Source organism: Castor canadensis, chromosome 13, assembly GCF_047511655.1.
Source record: "Castor canadensis chromosome 13, mCasCan1.hap1v2, whole genome shotgun sequence".
NCBI lineage: Eukaryota > Metazoa > Chordata > Mammalia > Rodentia > Castoridae > Castor > Castor canadensis.
Window position 1 is genome coordinate 25,072,065 of NC_133398.1, and position 17,107 is coordinate 25,089,171.

Below are 17,107 nucleotides of genomic sequence, written 5' to 3' on the forward strand. Positions count from 1 at the left end.
TTTGACTAGTCCTTATCTCCTACAGCAAGATTTTTCATCATTGATTAAAACACGATTTTTGGAAACCTGTTCTCTCTAGTGGCCCCCAAATATAAACTTATTTGTCCATTTACCTTCTAGATAGTTTTCGCCATTTATTATTCTAATTAAATTGGCCAGCTCATGAAATAGTTAACTATTATTTTGAACATTTACTTTGACCAGAGCACTGTATAGTGTCTGCCCTCAGGGAACATACAATATAAGTAATCAAAGTTTACATCTTCTTCTTATGTCCTCATCTTGTAACAAGATACAGTTGTAATTAAGCAAGTCACAATGAAGCATTCTCTTAAGGGATTTACACAAATGCTCAATGAGACATAGTTTAAATTGCTTTTCTAGATTGTGCCTCTCTTTCTGGTTTTTGCCAGATGATTTCTTGCTGACAAATCATGTTAGGGTGCTATAGGAATTCTCTCTTCCTTAAAGTCTGTTAGTAGGAGATAGATTTCTTCTAGTCATAGCTCAATGTTCTGGTCATCAAAGGAAGTTGGCATGGCTTTGGCAGGGCAGACTGTGAACAGGTGACTCCTGAAAGATTTTCTACAGTTCATAATACAGTGGGAAACTGTAGGAACTGGAAGCTATAAGAACTCTAGAAACTATAGAAGCTTGTCTAGGGATTTAAAAATGCTAATGAAAGAATTGTTGAACTGGTATGTCAAACTGAACTCATGATTTAACATATTAAACTGAACCTTCAGGTTATAAGGTCAGGGCAAAGAACATAAATCCCCAGAGGTAGGGAAAACATAGAGGAGAGAAGCAGTTGTCCAGGTCCAGACTTCAAGACAAACCTCACAGATCAGTAACATTTTCTTCTGATCCCTCCACCTTCTTAGTTGGCTTTAATAGAAAGCTTAAGCCCTCCTTGAAGCGCCATTGCTCTGCCCAGCTCCAGAGGGAGACATTCCCAGTGTGATCTTGTAGGTCCCCCACTGAAATTGTGCAGTGCAAAGTCTCAGAGCCACTTGGCAGCAGTCCTGCTTGCACTCAGCTGGCTTCTCAGCTAAATCCCTGGCATTTGTTCAGATTTACAGAACAGCATCAAGTGACAAAAGAGTAACAAAGCTGAAAATGTTATCCTGCAGTGGTGGTATAAAATCATGATATGTGTGGAACACCTTATACTTTTCTGGTTGTTAATTACCAAACATCTAAGAAAAAGACCAAAACTTGGCAAGCTGTACTAGCCAAGGAGATTAGGAAAGTCAGGGGTTAGTTTTCTTTACTAAGGAAGGGGGAGGTGTGAGGACCATTGTAGTTACTGCAGTCTTCATGATAAGAGTGTCTTACATTTATGTGGACTGTAATATAATCCCTGACTCCTCCAAGGACTCAGACTTCACAAAGATGATATATAGGTAGTGGGTACGTGAAAAGTTACTTAGCCAGTTCCATCTGTATTGAATATTTTGAACTTTCCCCCTTCCTTTTTAACATTGATCTTTATTTTAATACTAGTTTTAGAAAGGAAAATTAAGGAACTTTTCCATGTTATACCTTTTTTTTTTTTTTTAACCTTCTTTACAGTCTGGATAATCAAAAAGCTTGTCATTCACTTTGGAGTTGTGAACTTCTTGGATAAACGCTGCCGCGTGTGGTGGCAAGTTATTGAATGCTTCCTGAAGGAGCGGCAGGAGGCTTTAGCACCATGGCCAATTATCGGGCTTGGAAAATTCTTGTTAAAAGTTGATAGCAAGGTATTGTAAGAGCTGGAACTTTTAATGGGGTTCATGTTTCATGGTTTGAAGTATTTGATTTTATAAAATTGTTGTTTTGTAACTGTTGATAACACATTTTCTATTTAATTCTACAATGAAATTTTAAAGTTTGGAATTATGGTTTGCATATGGATAGAATGGATTCAGTTTAATTAAGCATTGTGTGCTTTTTCTCTTAAAAATGGGAGAAAAGGATTTTTACAAAAGACCTAGTTTAATTCCTAGACTTCATTAGGACCAAACTGAAATCCAGGGAGGTTAAGTGGTATGCTTAAAATTAGGTAAGTAGGTAGTGCTCAGTTTAGTGAATAGTTTTGGACTAATTCCTATTTGTCAGATATTGTGTTAAGCTCTTCGGAAAATCAGTTTAATCATAGAAGCTGTGTTTAGTGGGAAGAGGCAGCAATTCATGAAAACTCAGAAGGCCTAGGGCTTAAAACACACAGACATTAAATCTAAACTCTGACTTCAGATCTCAGGTCTGCTACTTCCTAGCCTTTTCACCTTGGACAGTTTTCTTAACTTCTTTGTGCCTTGGTTTCCTTATTAATAAAATGAGTATACTAGCACTTACCTCATAGAATAGTTGGTTGGGTTAAATGAGTTAATATATAGAAATTCCCTATGTCAGTGACAGTTGTACTCTATGTGTCAGCTGTTGCTATAATTTGTGTAGGGAAAGTATATGTGGGATACATGTGTTTGAGCAAGAAATGCCTTGTGTTGATACGGGGTGGTGGGAAAAGGAAGCATCACAGAAGAAATAAGGCCTGATCAGATTTGGAAGCACCAGTAGGAATGCAAAGGCACTGCAAGCCTGCATACATTCAGATTATTTTATGTATTTTAAATTGTTGAATTACCAAAAAAAACCTTTGTGGTTATTATTTCAATCATTGTTTATCTTAAAGAAATACTATATTCTCCTGATAAAATTTTTAATGCATTGCTTTTTTCCCTCTAGTTTTCCCTGACAGTTTCCTTCTCATACTTAGTGACTTCCTTTTCTTTTCATACTGTTACTGCATTCTCTAATGATATGCCACTGTTCTTATCTTCTCTTTCTCATCTTACCCCTATCCTCAAGCTCTGGCACTGGCTAAATAAGAAGGTAAATGCACTTGTGGATGTTGTTTTTACTTTTGAATTCTGCATCTCTGTCTCCCTGCTACCCACCACTATCTCCTTTCTCACCGTGTTTCTGTCCATATATCAAACTAAACTTCTGTTTATAAAATTATATTTATAAGCTATGGAAGGTCATGAAGCATGAATACTGACAGTGTAATTTGCTAAAACCTCATCAAAGCCTATTAGGATGTGATGGCATTTCTTTGCTCAAGTATTTGTAAGAGGTTCTGTCTTATAGTCCTATCCACTGTAAGTGATTTGTTTCTTTTTTCTATAATGTGATGATAATGTTTCTCTCTGCCTCTCTCTTTCTCTTTCTGCTAGACAAGGTCTAGTTATGTAGCTCAGGCTGGTCTTGAACTCACCATCCTCTTGCCTTAGCCTCCCAAGTGCTGTAATTATAGGCTTGTACCACTATGCCTGACTCTAGTTTCCTTTGATGTGTGAAAAACGCATTAGGCAGTAGTTACTGTATAGGAAAGAGGACTTTTGCTACTTTTTCTGTAAATGACAAAGAAAAAATTTAAAAACTGACATATTTGTGTGGTTTCCTTAACTGTCCATTTTTATATATTCTCTTTTTTTTGTTAAGTAGCATTTGATAACTTTATTTTTAACTTAGACAAACCTGTAGTCATGGCCTCTGACATGTAATTTTGTGTGTTTCCTGGTGTGAGGTTTTGTCTTTGGTAGCTGCTTCCCTTGGTTGGCATGGAATTATAATAGGTACAGTTCAGATAACTTCAGTAAGGATAATCCTTATATATTAGGAATGCTGTACCTTTATCATATAGTCCAAATATAATAGTGTTTGAGTTACTTTCAACAAATCCTCAGGACAGATAACAAGAGGTGCCATTGTTTATATGTATTACTGTATTATATCTAAGACTCAAAATCTTTGGTGAAAATACTATAGCAGGCTTTAAGAAAGATGTGGTATTTCTTGAAAATAGATCAAAATCTATTATATTTTAAGAATTATTTATTTGGTGCTGGGTCTCATGCATGTTAGGCAAGTATGCTATCACTGAGCTACACTCCCAGCCCCAAATCAGATTTTTGAATATAGAGATTTATTTATTTTTTCTCCTGTTGAAATGATGGAAAAGGGAGACTTAACATCACCTGAAAATTTAACTTTGGATTGAAAACAAGCAGTGTGTAAAATACATCCTCTACAGTTTCCCTATACCCCATATGTGTGTGTGTGTGTGTGTGTGTGTATGTGTGTGTGTACAGTTGAGTACATTCCTTATAAAACTAGTATGAGTAAATGAGTTTAATCCTTGGTAATTGATGTGTAAACATAAATCATATCTTATTTTGAGCAAAGTAGATGATTCTGTATATTTCTTTAATTTGTACATATTGAAATGAAATTGTCCTCATAAGGGAGAAAGGTGAACTGAACTCATTAGGTTTAACTTGATCTACCCTCAGTGGACTAAATGAATTAGATAACCCAATTTATAAGCCTAATACATAGCTGAATAGTTGAGTTAGTTTAAAAAGATTCCAGAGAGATCAAGTAACTTTTTTTCTTTTCTTTGATGATCCTGAAGCATATATAAAGAGTTGGAGTACAGCTGCTTGAAATTCTGTGTGTGTTGCAAGAAAGTGTAGATAAGTTCAAGACTATTTTGTTATATTACACTAAGGTCAGAAAAGTGCAACACTGGGTAATTTTGGTATATGAAGCTCAGGGGGAGTGAATTAGGGAAGCAAGAAATTAAGAGTGTGAGAGAGAGCACACATCCTGTGTTTAAGTGAAATGTTACTGCTGTTTTTCAGGGCTTATTTGTTTTCTCTTAGTAGTGATTATTTACACTAAGATTCAACTAGAATTTGGGTAAAAAATAAAGCAAAACAAAAACTGTAGGCTCAAATACCTAAATAGAAGAGAAACTCAGTGGAATGATACGTTTTGTCCCCACCCCATTATTTTTCCTTTAAAAATTTATTAGCATATATTAATTGTACAAAGGGATTCCATTGTGATATTTCCATACATACATACAATGTACTTTGATCAAATTTACCCCTCTAATGCTCTTACCACCCTCCCCAGTATGATACTTTCTTGATAGTTTGATCAATAAAGCCAGTTAATTTAGAAGTTTTGGTCCTAAGCACATGCTTTGCACTTAATTCTCACAAAATCTGAATTGAGAAAATTCTACCTTAGCTTAAATGTATGAAGTTAGATTTTTTTAAATTAGATTTTGTAATAACAATGTACGTGTTTGTGAGTATTCCATGTTTTATACTCAGATATAAATACCCAGATACAAAGTTAGGTCTCTACTTTTTAAATAGAGCATAATTTTCATTTAAAAGTACATTTCAGGATATGACTTTTCTAAAAAAGAAAAATCACCTCCTACATTATTTTCAGAAATTATTTGTGGATACAAATAAAGTCATAATTCTGAAATTACTTGTGCTGGTTTATTCAAGTTTGTATTAATTGAGTGCCTGTTGTATTTTTGGGTACTGCTTGGTTTTGGAGTTACAGGGAGAAGTCATGCAACCCTAGCCCCTTCTTCAGGAAGTTGACCTAGGACCTAGGTATTCAGCTGGTTTTTGATTGCAAAACTTCTCATTTCCTTGATTTGAGAATTTACCTTCAAAATAAGAACTCTGACCTTCCATAGCTTAGAAACCCGCTATTCTTGTTTTTAATCACTGCGTTGTCTTTGATGCTTTGGTCTTCCATGCTTTGGTAGCCTGCACTGAAACTTACTCTTGTGTTTGAATTTCTGATTGTCAGGATTACATTTTAACCTTTTGTCTTTCAGTTCATGATAGCATTGATCTCTTAGTGACAGTGTGCTCATGACAGAGGGGGACAGACAGCAAGCTATAAACATCTAGTGGAAAGTAAATGCTTTAGAAGTTGGTGGTTTGTTTTAAGCAAACATTTTGGAGAGCATAATCCAAATTTAAATTGAGAATAATTTAGCAACATTGTGGCTCATGTTACGGTGAGGGGTGCAATGTGGTGTTTTAGCAGTTTGTTAATCTAATTAAATGTAGTTTTGAAATGTTAAGTGGTAGCTTTGCATAGCAGGAATGGTAGAAAACGATAAGAACTATTATATGTCCTGAAAACTAATTAAAATGTAGGGTTATTTGTGGTTATAAAAAATGATGAAGTTAGCCAAGATAAATATTAAATAGCATTTTGTATTTTAATTTTAATTATTGATTAAAGAACACCCACTACATTGGTGATTGATGTACATTTATTTAATAATAATTATGTCATAAAGTTTATGTTATTACAAGAATAGAAACTTTAGTTGGAATATCAGACTTTTAAAAATATTATGAAATATTTTAAACTTAAAAAGGTTTAAAGAACCCTCATTCACTTACTCCCAGTCTTGATAAAACTACCTAACTATCTGTGCATCCACCTCTCAATCCCTTGGGAACTATTATCCTGGATTTGCTATTTATCATTGTCTTGACATTAGATCTTTATTATTGTTGTTTTTATAACCCTAATGAAATCAAAAGGAGAATGCTTTTGAATGTAATTGCTGTTTTAATTGGCTCCTAATTTACCTTAGGACATACTGTACTATAAGGAGTGTACTTTTTCTAAAGTCATCTGTATTTGCTGAATGACAGTATTTCATGAGATTTTCTGCCCACTAATGAATTGTCATAATTTTGTTTAGACTATTTTTCAGTCTAAAAATTTAATTTGAATTGTAAATGTACCACAGTATGAGAATTCAAACCTAGGTGTAGGTTATGTTCCAGTTGACTACCTTGTCTTAGAACTCTTCACATAACAATAGCAGTAATTAATACTGTTAGATAATATTCTAAACTTGCTTACAGCTTTTGCTGCTTTAATCAGTATGCTATAGTTTGCTTTGCAATGCTAAATATTCTATTTAGTCTTCATGATATTGAATAAGTTGTACTATAAAAACAAGTAATTCTCCTTTTCATTTCTGTGCAGATGATCATCTGGTTGGAGAAGATGTTAGATAAAATAATTAGCATTTTCATCATATTCTTGCTAGTAATAGGAACCCTTCTTTTAGCCCTTCTTCTGACTGCAAAGGTAAATTATAATAATTGCTATTATATTAATTACCACTAATAAACGTGTTACTGTTAGAATTATAGTACAAATAAGAAGCTAGCAGAAGCAGCATAGAAAATGTTACTTGACTTACAAGTAGGTATAGCCACTTATGTATTTATGTGTGTATGTATTTAGGATTTGCACGTTACTAAATTTGCCTAGTATGTTTTCTTTTTAAATCCTTTTACATGCATTTTAATTTTATTGTCAAATTCTTTAGGACAAATGCAGATGAAAAAAAATGAGATACTGAAAAATTAGTGGCTTTTTAAAAATAGGAGGATTATGAACTGATCTCATGACTCTTAACCTAGGGAGTACCCAATTTAATAGGTTGGATTGCCTTTTTCTTTCTCTTTCTCTCTTCTGTTCTGCTCTCCTTTTTCTTCTCTCTCTCTTATCTCTCCCCCCTGTGTTGCCTGGGCTGGCCCCAAACTCCTGGGTTCAAGTGATCCTCTTGCCTCAGTCTTCTGGCCTCAGAATTAATCAGCTCTTTCCCTTCTTGTCTCATTGATCTTTCTGCTAGCACACCATAGTATCTTTATTTCTTGCTTTTCAGGTCCTTCCAAATAATGTTTCGTATCTCCATTTTCTTCTCATTAATGAAAATTCCCCAAAGTATAATTAAAATTTTGTCTCTATAGTGATTTTTTACTGACTTTCAGTTTTCTGGACTTCTTTCTCTTTTTCTCTCCCCCTCTCCCATTTCCTCCTCTTTCCCCCTGCCCCCCTTGGCAGTACTGGGGTTTAAGCTTGGTCTTATACTTCAGTGCTAGGCAGGCTCTATATATACTCTATACCACTTGTGCCATGCCCTCAGCACTTGTTTGCTTTTAGTTATTTTATTTTTTGGATAAGGTCTCATGTTTTTGCCATTGCTAGCCTTGAACCAAGATCCTCCTGCCTAAACCTCCTAGTAGCTTAGATCATAGTCATGTGCCACCGAGCCTGGCTTGTCGGTGGAGATGGGGATCTCTCTTAACTTTTTGTCTGGGCTGACCTCAAACCGTGATCCATCATCCGATCTCTGCCTCCCTAGTATATGGGATTAGTTTTTTTGGACTTTTACAGTGCATTTTAATCTTTATTTTATCCAAACTCTACTTAACTCCACTCCCAGATTTTGGTGCATTGTTTTCAAGGGATTGTGAAGCTTACATGAAATAGTAGATAACAACATTTTTCTGATAGTCTTATAGAGATATATTAGTAATGGTCATATAGGTAATTTAAGGAATTGCATTGTTTCTTGTTATGTGGCATCTCTATTTAGGAGTCCTATTCTTAGACAATGACAATCTCACCCTCATTGTTGTCCTCAAATTTATCTTACCATTTGCTCCTAACAGCCTGTTCTCTTGGCACTTCCATTTGAGTCTGTGCAGTTCCTGCATGTTCTCTGGGTGTCAATCATGTATCGTCACTTATGTTAAAGTATGGACTTCAGAGACCTTTCTTTGTTTCTGTCATATTTTGCCTCACGCTGCTATAATGCAATCTTCTCTTCTGTTTTTAGAGAAATCTTTGTCAGTAGGGTATTTCTTTTTCCTTTCTCCCCTCTCCTGTAGTTTTATTCCGCTTTTCCCTCCGTCCCTTTGCATGGGGTCTTTTTGTCTGCCATCTCAATTATGCTCATCTTTCAAGTCCTTTTTCTTTGTTCCTCCTATGCTTCAGTGAGGTTTTGCCTTCCTGAACTTTGATAATAGGTATCACTCAACCATTTCTTTGTTTTCTAGGGTTTGTGCAAACTCAGCTTTCGAATGGAGTCTTATTGGTTATTTAGTTTGTTCTTTGGCCAGTAAAGGTATTTTCCACACCACACTGAAATGTAACATACCAAAAACTGACTTGCAGACCCTTTCACTTACCTCTTCTCATAGTCTTCCCATTTTGGTAAGTGACAACTCCATTCTTCTGCTTACTCAGATGAAAAGCCTCAGGGTCATCCTTGACTGCTCTCTCTGTTTTGTATCCATCCACATCTAGCTTGCCAGAAAATTTTTTTTGGCTCAGCCTTGCTAATTTATCCTGGGATAATAGCAGTGTGAGAGCTGGGTGCTGGTACCTCATGCCTGTAATCCTCACCACTCTGCGGCAGAGATGGGGGGATTATGGTTTGGAGCCAACCTGGACAAATAGTTCTCGAGATCTTATCTTGAAAAAAACCCAACACCAAAACTGGGTTGGAGGAGTGACTTAAGTGGTGGAGAGCCTGCCTGGCAAGCGTGAGACACTGAGTTCAAGCCCCATAGTGCTCTCCTCCCTCCCTCAAAAATTGCTCACATAGTTAGTGAAGTTGAAAAGTACTGTGAATTCTTTTTTACCTCATTAAAAGAACTTTAACCTTAAAAGCAGAGTTACTATTTACTTTTACATAAAAATCCATTTAAAAACACAGTTCATCTCTCATAGAAGGAAGTCAACCAATATTGGTCTAAAATTGGAAAAGTCAGTAATATCATAATAAAAATAAATAAGATAGAAATAAATAAAATAGCCCTAAGTGTTTTTTGTTTGTTTTTGCTGTTTGTATAAGGTCATTGTTTCTCCTAGTTCCTTGGATATTCTGGAAGTTTCCCTACAGAGAAAAAGAAAGGTAGACACAGGGTAGGAAAAGTAGGAAGTGGTTGATCTTTTTCTTGTGATATATCCATTTCTCTTCTGTGATTTCCATCTCTCCTCAGTCAGGAAAGGATAAAGATATGGGTTTCTTTTAGTAGACTTGCATATTGCATTTGACTCAAGAACCTCCTGTCTCAGCCCCATCAGCCCAGTTCAGGAGTGAGTTGTTAGGTCTCTTTGTTATGCTCCTGAATGTTTTGTTCATTCAGGGGATGCTGTGCTCCACGTGGTATCAAATTATGTTTCTTCCCTTGTTTAGGAGTCATGAGTAAAGTTTTGTTTTTCTTCCTTTCATCTGGTTTTTCCCTTTTGTTTGTTTTGAGACAAGGTCTCACTGTGTAGCCCAGGCTGGCCTCAGACTCATAATCCTCTTGCCTTAGCCTCCTGGGACTAAAAATGTGGTTTGTTCCTTTTTTTGTCCCCCTCATTTTGTTGGTTATCAGGCCAGGCAAATTCAGAGATGCAGTTCCAGGTGGCTTTTCTATATTCAAAAACCTTACTCAGTTGTTTCCTACAACATAATTCTTTTAGCTCACAATGTTGGTATTGTATACATGAGTATGCATACCTACATACAACATATCATGCATGTGTGTATGCAGACTGAGTATGTTTATGTGTACGTGTTAAGTATTTGTACATAACCATGTTTTTTCTTTAAGTAAATTGTTGAGCTTTTGTGAAGGCAGAGAGCTATTACTTGTTTCTCATAGTGTGTGTAAGACATCATATTTAGCAACTTTTCCGTGCACATTTCTAAATTAAAACCAAGATACATAATTATTTGACTCTAAAAGCAGTTATAATAGTATAAAAAGACATATTAAATTAGGTTTATTATTAATTGAGATTGTTTTCTCTCTTTATCCATAATATAGGTACATCAAGAGAGTGTACACATGATTGAAGTCACAAGTAATTTGATTAACGAAACTCTAGCAAATCACCCTGAGTGGGCAAAGTAAGAATATTGTTTTGAAAAAAAAATAGAGGTGGATGACCTTGTTTCAGCATCTGTTTGCATGAAAGGATTTTTAGCGATACAGCTACATTGGAAGATAAAAGAAAGGGTTTGCCAAAGCTTTGATGAGTAATACGATTTTCTTGCAGAAGACAAGTAGTATGTTTTCATTAAATAATAGGTTTATAGCTGGATTATATGATGGGATGGTGCATGCCTGTAATCCCAGCACTAGAAAACCAAGGCAGGAGACTGAGGTTTGAGGCCAGTTGAGCCCCTGTCTCAACAACAACAAAAAAGTTCAAACCACTACTGATTTGACATTCCTCTATTTAATTTATCCAAAAATCTTTTTTCCCCCTCTGTTTAAAACTCATTCTTTCCTGATATCTTGACTTTTGTGACTGTCAGTGGCAACTGGCTTTCTCTTTATAATATCTTTCTGCCCCCCTCCTCCCACACACACCTACATGAATGTGAGGCTGCTGAGTGGAGATTGTGCACATTTGACTTGTTTCTAACTAGCTGACTCCTTCCCATGGGCTAGCCTTGTAGCTTGGATCATATTTGGGCTTAAGGAAGATAAATGACCACTTTCTGCTGGCCTTTTGGCATGGTCAGAATAGTTAAAATCAGAAATTTTAAATTTGTAGCCAGATGCTGGTGGCTCACACCTGTAATCCTAGGTACTTGGGAGGCCGAGATCAGGAGGATCATGGTTCCAGGCCAGCCTGGACAAATAGTTCATGAGACTCTATCTCCAAAAAACAACCAGATCAAAATGGACTGGAGGTGTGGCTCAAGTGCCTGCTTTGCAAACATGAAGCCCTGAGTCCAAACCCCAGTCCCACCCAAAAAAAAAAAATTTCTAAAATTTGTGAATGTCATTATTTCTAGTGTATAACATTGTGATGAACAATTTAGAGAATATACAAAATATTCTTTCCTCTGGAAAGCATTGGGCCGTATGTAAAGGATTTTTGGTTGAGGTGTGTTGTGCAGCCTGCTTAGTTATAGGAAAATGGGGAGGCTGCCTGTCACTGCAGAACAAATAAAGCTTTTTGAGAACGGTTTCTTGCATAGCTGGAACTCTGTGTAAGAGTTCCTCACATTTTAAAAAAGATCGTCAATCGGTTAAAAAAAATACTGAAAATAATGAGTTTACCCTTTAGTTTTAAGCATTTTTCCTCAGTTTTTCACTTTCTTAAATCAGTGAATCTCAAACTTTAGCATCAGAATTGCTTGCAGGGCTTATTAAGATACAGGTGCTGGGCTTCAGCTCTGGAGTTTCTGTTTCAGTATGTCTGGGGGTGCACCTAAGCATTTTTCTCTCTAACAGGTTCCTCAGCAGTTCTGGTGCTGCTGACTCAGACTCACACTTTGGGAACCTTATCCCAGATGTTGAATATTCCAGAGTCTCAGAACCCTTTCTGGTGCTGAATTAGGCAGATGACCCAGGATATGTGTTAGACAGAGAAACCAGGTAAAACAGAATGGAAGGAGGCTAGGGATGGTGTGGGATAGAGTGGACAGGAGGAATGGGCCTCAGTGCTAAGCAGAGATGGAAGGCAAACCTTGAGAGTTAGAATTAGGTCACTTGGGTCTAGGCATCAGGGATTCCTGCCTATCAATGTGTATGTATCTGTGTGTTAATGATTTATCAATCATTTGTTACCATTCACTTAAGTACATCAAGTTTAAAGCCTTACCAGAAAGGGCACACTAAAAGTAATGTTTGTTTTGTTTTTTCATTTTAAATTAGTTGGCTTCCTGAGGCTCAGGTAGTCCAAAGAGCCCTGAATTCTGCAGCTAATAATGTGTATCAATATGGACGAGAGTGGATAACCCACAAGGTAAGGGAAGAACTTTTTTTGTTGCTTTCTCTTTGCAGAATCTTGCAAGGATTATAGGAATGTGCCACTGGTGCCTGGCTCCATATATCTTTTTTTGCACAGGTCAGCCTGGACTATGATCCTCTTCTTTATCCTTCCAGCATAGCTGGGATGACAGGTATGCACCACCATAGCCAGCTTATTGATTGAGATAGAGTCTTGGTAACTGTTTTGTCTAGGCTCACCTCGAATCAAGGCTTGCCTGGATCCTTTTTGGATTATAGGCCTGAGCCACTATGTCTGGCCCTAAGAGTGTGTGGGTTTTTTTTTTTTTTTTTTTGGGTGGTGCTGGGATTTGAGCTCAGGACCACTTGAGCCACACCCCCAGCCACCAAGAGTGTGCTTTAAGAAGGGTATTTATGTGAGGGAAGATGCAAAGACAGGACTGTGCTTGAGGAGATGACCTTACCTGATGGAGAGAGAGCTTTGTGAGGGACACGAAGACACACATGTTGTAGTTAAAAGATTAGCATCCAGGAACTGGATTTGGGATTCCCCATCCTTCTCCTCCCCCAATTGACCGTGATAAGGGTGATTTGCAGTTTAATATGCTGAAGTAATTAGGATCATGCAGTGATTGACAAGATTTGTTGTGCTAAGACTTATACCTAGAAAATTGTATGTGATTCCTTGTTCAAAATTCAAAACAAAATCCAACCTTCCCCCCAAGTTATAGAACATACTCATATATATATGCTAATCTGCTGATCTAAAGATGGAGTCATGGTCAAGCTAAAAGTTGGCAGAAAGGTGTGTTGATTGATTCTCTTGGCTCTGTCCCAATCAACTGGCACACATCGGGTCTTTTTTTTTTTTTTTTCTTTTATTCATATATGCATACAGTGTTTGGGTCATTTCTCCCCCTTCCTCCCTTCCCCTCCCTCTCCCCCTTGCCCCCTCCCACCCCCTCCCTCTCCCTCCCTACCCTCTTGCTACCAGACAGAAACTATTTTGCACTTATCTCTAATTTTGTTGAAGAGAGTGTAAGCAATAGTAGGAAGGACCAAGGGTTTTTGCTAGTTGAGATAAGGATAGCTATACAGGGAGTTGACTTGAATTGCTTTCCTGTACATGTGTTACCTTCTAAATTAATTCTTCTTGAACTAACCTTTTGTCTAGTTCCTGGTCCCCTTCTCCTATTGGCCTCTGTTGCTTTAAAGTATCTGCTTTGGTTTCTCTGCATTGAGGGCAACGAATGCTATCTAGTTTTTTGGGTGTCCTACCTATTCTCATACCTCCTGTGTGTACTCTCGCTTTATCATGTGATCAAAGTCCAATCCCCTTGTTGTGTTTACCCTTGATCTAATGTCCGCATATGAGGGAGAACATATGATTTTTGGTCTTTTTGGGCCAGGCTAACCTCGCTCAGAATGATTTTCTCCAGTTCCATCCATTTACTTGGGAATGATAAGATTTCATTCTTCTTCATTGCTGCATAAAATTCCATTGTGTATAAATACCACATTTTCTTAATCCATTTGTCAGTAGTGGGGCATCTTGGCTGTTTCCATAACTTGGCTATTGTAAATAGTGCTGCAATAAACATGGGTGTGCAAGTGCCTCTGGAGTAACCTGTGTCACAGTCTTTTGGGTATATCCCCAAGAGTGGTATTGCTGGATCATATGGTAGACCTATGTTTAGATTTTTAAGAAGCCTCCAGATTTTTTTCCAGAGTGGTTGTACTAGTTTGCATTCTCACCAGCAGTGTAAAAGGGTTCCTTTCTCTATCCCCCCTTCCCCTGCATCCTTGCCAACACCTGTTGTTAGTGGTGTTGCTAATGATGGCTATTCTAACAGGGGTGAAGTGGAATCTTAGTGTGGTTTTAATTTGCATTTCCTTTATTGCTAGAGATGGTGAGCATTTTTTCATGTGTTTTTTGGCCATTTGAATTTCTTCTTTTGAGAAAGTTCTGTTTGGTTCACTTGCCCATTTCTTTATTGGTTCATTGATTTTTGGGGGAGTTTATTTTTTGAGCTCCCCGTATATTCTGCTTATCAGTCCTTTGTCTGATGTGTAGCTGGCAAATATTTTCTCCCACTCTGTGGGTGTTCTCTTCAGTTTAGAGACCATTTCTTTTGTTGTGCAGAAGCTTTTTAGTTTTATGAAGTCTCATTTGTCCATCCTTTCTCTTAGTTGCTGAGTTGCTGGGGTTCTTTTGAAGAAGTCCTTGCCTATATCTATCGCTTCCAGAGTATTCCCTGTTCTTTCCTATACCAACTTCAGAGTTTTGGGTCTGGTATTAAGGTACTTGATCCACTTTGAGTTGATACTAGTACAGAGTGATAAACATGGATCTATTTCAGTTTTCTGCAGACAGATAACTACTTTTCCTAGCAACATTTGTTGAAGATGCTGTCTTTTCTCCATTGTATGTTTGTGGCACCTTTATCAAAAATAAGGTGAGCATAGCTATGTGGATTCATATCCGGGTCTTCTGTTCTGTTCCATGGGTCTTCATGTCTGTTTTTTGTGCCAGTACCATGCTGTTTTTATTGTTATTGCTTTGTAATATAGTTTGAAGTCGGGTATTGTGATACCTCCAGCATTGTTCTTTTTACTGAGTATTGCCTTGGCTATTCGTGGCCTCTTGTGTTTCCAAATAAATTTTAAGGGTTGATTTTTCAATCTCTTTGATGAATGTCATTGGGATTTTGATGGGAATTGCATTAAACATGTAGATTGCTTTTGGTAATATAGACATTTTTACTATGTTGCTTCTATCAGTCCATGAGCATGGGAGATCTCTCCATTTTCTATAGTCTTCCTCAATCTCTTTCTTCAGAAGGTTATAGTTTTCCTTGTAGAGGTCATTCACATCCTTTGTTAAGTTTACACCTAGCACCTAGGTATTTGATTTTTTTTGAGGCTATTGTAAATGGAATTGTTTTCATATATTCTTTCTTAGTTTGTCCATTATTAGTTTATAGAAATGCTAATGATTTTTCTATGTTGATTTTATATCCATCTACCTTACTATAGCTGTTGATGGTGTCTAAGAGCTTTTGATTAGAGTTTTTTGGGTCTTTAAGGTATAGGATCATATCATCTGCAAATAGGGATATTTTGACAGTTTCTTTACCTATTTGTATTCCTTTTATTTCTTCTTCTTACCTAATTGCTCTGGCTAGGAATTCCAGTACTATGTTGAATAGGAGTGGAGATAGTGGGCATCCTTGTCTGGTTCCTGATTTTAGAGGGAATGGTTTCAGTTTTTCACCGTTAAGTATAATGCTGGCTGTAGGTTTGTCATATATAGCTTTTATAATGTTGAGGTACTTTCCTTCTATTCCTGGTTTTCTTAGAGCTTTTATCATGAAATGATGTTGGATCTTATCAAAGGCTTTTTCTGCATGTATTGAGATGACCAAGTGGTTTTTGTCTTTGTTTCTGTTAATGTGGTTTATTACGTTTATTGATTTTCATATGTTGAACCACCCCTGCATCCCTGGGATGAAGCCTACTTGGTCGTGGTGAATGATCTTTTTGATGTGTTGTTGAATTCGGTTTGCCATTATTTTGTTGAGGATTTTTGCGTCAATGTTCATTAAGGAGATTGGCCTATAGTTCTCCTTTTTGGAGGTGTCTTTGCCTGGTTTTGGGATAAGTGTAATACTGGCTTCATAAAATGTGTTAGGCAGTTTTCCTTCCCTTTCTATCTGGAACAGTTTAAGGAGGGTTGGTATCAGTTCTTCTTTAAAGGTCTGATAGAATTCAGCAGAGATTCCATCAGGTTCTGGACTTTTCTTTTTTGGGAGGCTCTTGATTGCTGCTTCAATTTCATTTTGTGTTATAGATCTATTCAGGTGATTAATGTCCTCTTGGTTCAGTTTTGGATGATTATAAGTATCTAGAAATCTGTCCATTTCTTTTAGATTTTCAAATTTATTTGAATATAGGTTCTTAAAGCAGTCTCTGATGATTTCCTGGACTTCCATAGTGTTTGTTGTTATCTCCCCTTTTGCATTCCTGTTTTTACTGATTTGGGTTTTTTTCTCTCCTCATTTTAGTCAGGTTTGTCAGGGGCCTATTGATCGTGTGTATTTTTTCAATGAACCAACTTTTTGTTGGGCTTGCTTTGTGCCCTAGGATATGATCTATTTTGGAGAAGGTTGCACGGGCTGTGTAGAAGGTGGATGAAATGTTCTGTAGACATCAGCTAGGTCCATTTGATCTATGATATGTTTTAGGTCTATGATTTCTTTATTGATTTTTTGTTTGGATGACCTATCTGTTGATGATAATGGGGTGTTAAAGTCTCCCACAACCATTGTGTTGGAGTTAATACATGCTTTTAGGTCCTTCAGGGTATGTTTCATGAAATTGGGTGCGTTGACATTGGGTGCATATAGGTTGATAATTGTTATTTCCTTTTGGTCTATTTCCCCTTTTATTAGTATGGAATGTCCTTCTTAATCTCATTTGATCAATGTAGGTTTGAAGTCTACTTTGTCCGAGATAAATATTGCTATTCCTGCCTGTTTTCAGGGGCCATTGGCTTGGTAAATCTTCTTCCAGCCTTTCATCCTAAGCCTATGCTTATTTCTATCAATGAGATGGGTCTCCTGTAAGCAACAAATTGTTGGATCTTCCTTTTTAATCCAGTTTGTCAAACGGTACCTTTTGAT

General features: G+C 36.9%; 1 protein-coding gene across 5 annotated transcripts in view; it reads left to right on the forward strand.

The window, feature by feature from the left end:
- Nucleotides 1-17,107, forward strand: part of Tmem245 (transmembrane protein 245) — a 99,719-nt gene that overhangs the window by 32,754 nt on the left and 49,858 nt on the right. For 2 of the 5 annotated variants that reach the window (XM_074051310.1, XM_020175904.2), the window contains exons 6-10: nucleotides 1,576-1,745; nucleotides 2,854-2,877; nucleotides 6,877-6,981; nucleotides 10,506-10,588; nucleotides 12,351-12,441. In XM_074051310.1, the coding sequence (XP_073907411.1) occupies nucleotides 1,576-1,745; nucleotides 2,854-2,877; nucleotides 6,877-6,981; nucleotides 10,506-10,588; nucleotides 12,351-12,441 (473 nt within the window). The remainder of the gene's footprint in view (nucleotides 1-1,575; nucleotides 1,746-2,853; nucleotides 2,878-6,876; nucleotides 6,982-10,505; nucleotides 10,589-12,350; nucleotides 12,442-17,107) is intronic. The other 3 variants (XM_074051311.1, XM_020175905.2, XM_074051312.1) reach the window with 2 other exon arrangements.